Consider the following 1283-nt stretch of genomic DNA (forward strand, 5'->3'; position numbering starts at 1 on the left):
CAGGAATATCAGTGGAATGAGTGTGGAAGCTCCTTCTAGCATGGGGTGTCTTCTACTCATGTGCACAAAGACAAGCACTGTGGAACGTGATCGTGATCAGGCTCTCTAAATGCCCCCATAAAACCATCACTGCTGGGGTTGCATTTGTGCAGATGTTCTCTTAAAATCCCAACAGCCCAGCGGCTGGGCTGGCTTTGCCCAAAGGCACTGATGAGGTCTGAAGCCAGGAGGCACCTCCCCATGCAGGCAGCCTACTTAGCAAAAGGGAACTGACTTCCCAGGCAGAGCCAGCAGACCCCATAACCTTCCAGCATTAGAAAAGAAAAAGGGAGGGTGGAGGTTTGGCAACAGCCTCCACACAGTCCTGACAGACCAGTCTGCTCTCCATGGATCACTCACTTTCCAAGGAATTTTTTGTCGTCTGATCTTTAGATTCCTTTGTGCTTCTGGCCTTTAGATTCTGAAAGAAAAAGAAAACCCATGTAGCAGATGGTCAATCACCTTGAAATGTCACATGGGAACACAAAAGCCTATCTGCTCCTCCAGGGGATTGCCTAGGTGTGAAAGGAGGAGAGCCCTATCACAGTTCAAGTCAGTGATGGAAAAATGCACTTTCCTTCTTGATAAATCCACCACTGCCATGTCACAGGCACCCACACATCTCAAATATTAAGCAATGTTCTTAGGAGCACCTGTCAATAGACATGCAGCAAAGCAGGGAACCACCTATTGCAACGGGGATGGGGGAGTTTTTAAATCACCTGCAGACAAAAGATGTCTGTAAGCACACAGCCACTGCCCAGCACCAATAAATAAAATACAGCACTGGCATTCAGTACCCTCAGGTTACACTTCTTACTCCTGTACTCAGAGCTGGGTGACCTTGGACACGTCAGTTCTTCCACAGCAGCAGAGGAACACTGTCTGTGACTCTGCTCTTTGCCACGGGCCATGCCATGCATTAATGTGCTCAGCTCCAAAATCCTCACCAGGACACAAATACAGAAGGACCATCATTCCAAACACAGTAGATACTGGCACGATTCAGAACTGTTTGTCAGAAACAGCAAAACCGAGAGATCATATTTTACCTCTTTCTCATAAGTCTCAAGGGACATGTGATATAGAATGTACTCAGGAGTTTTCTCAGAGCACTAAACGCCCCTGGTAGTGCTCAGCTCTGATGATTTATCTGATTGTTTTTAAGGAGACACATATGAAATTCATGTTTTCCTGGCAAGTGAGTTCTTCAAGAAATAATCACTGCAATATAAAGAGTCAAT

At 46.2% G+C, this 1283-nt stretch overlaps 1 protein-coding gene across 1 annotated transcript in view; it reads right to left on the reverse strand.

Annotated features, from left to right (window-relative positions):
• The window catches only part of BCR (BCR activator of RhoGEF and GTPase), a 98235-nt gene that overhangs the window by 34475 nt on the left and 62477 nt on the right, over positions 1-1283 (reverse strand). The window contains 1 exon segment of the mRNA XM_031063173.1: positions 361-460. Within this exon segment, the coding sequence (XP_030919033.1) occupies positions 361-460 (100 nt within the window).

The sequence above is a fragment of the Geospiza fortis genome, unplaced genomic scaffold (genome assembly GCF_000277835.1).
Source record: "Geospiza fortis unplaced genomic scaffold, GeoFor_1.0 scaffold31, whole genome shotgun sequence".
Lineage (NCBI taxonomy): Eukaryota > Metazoa > Chordata > Aves > Passeriformes > Thraupidae > Geospiza > Geospiza fortis.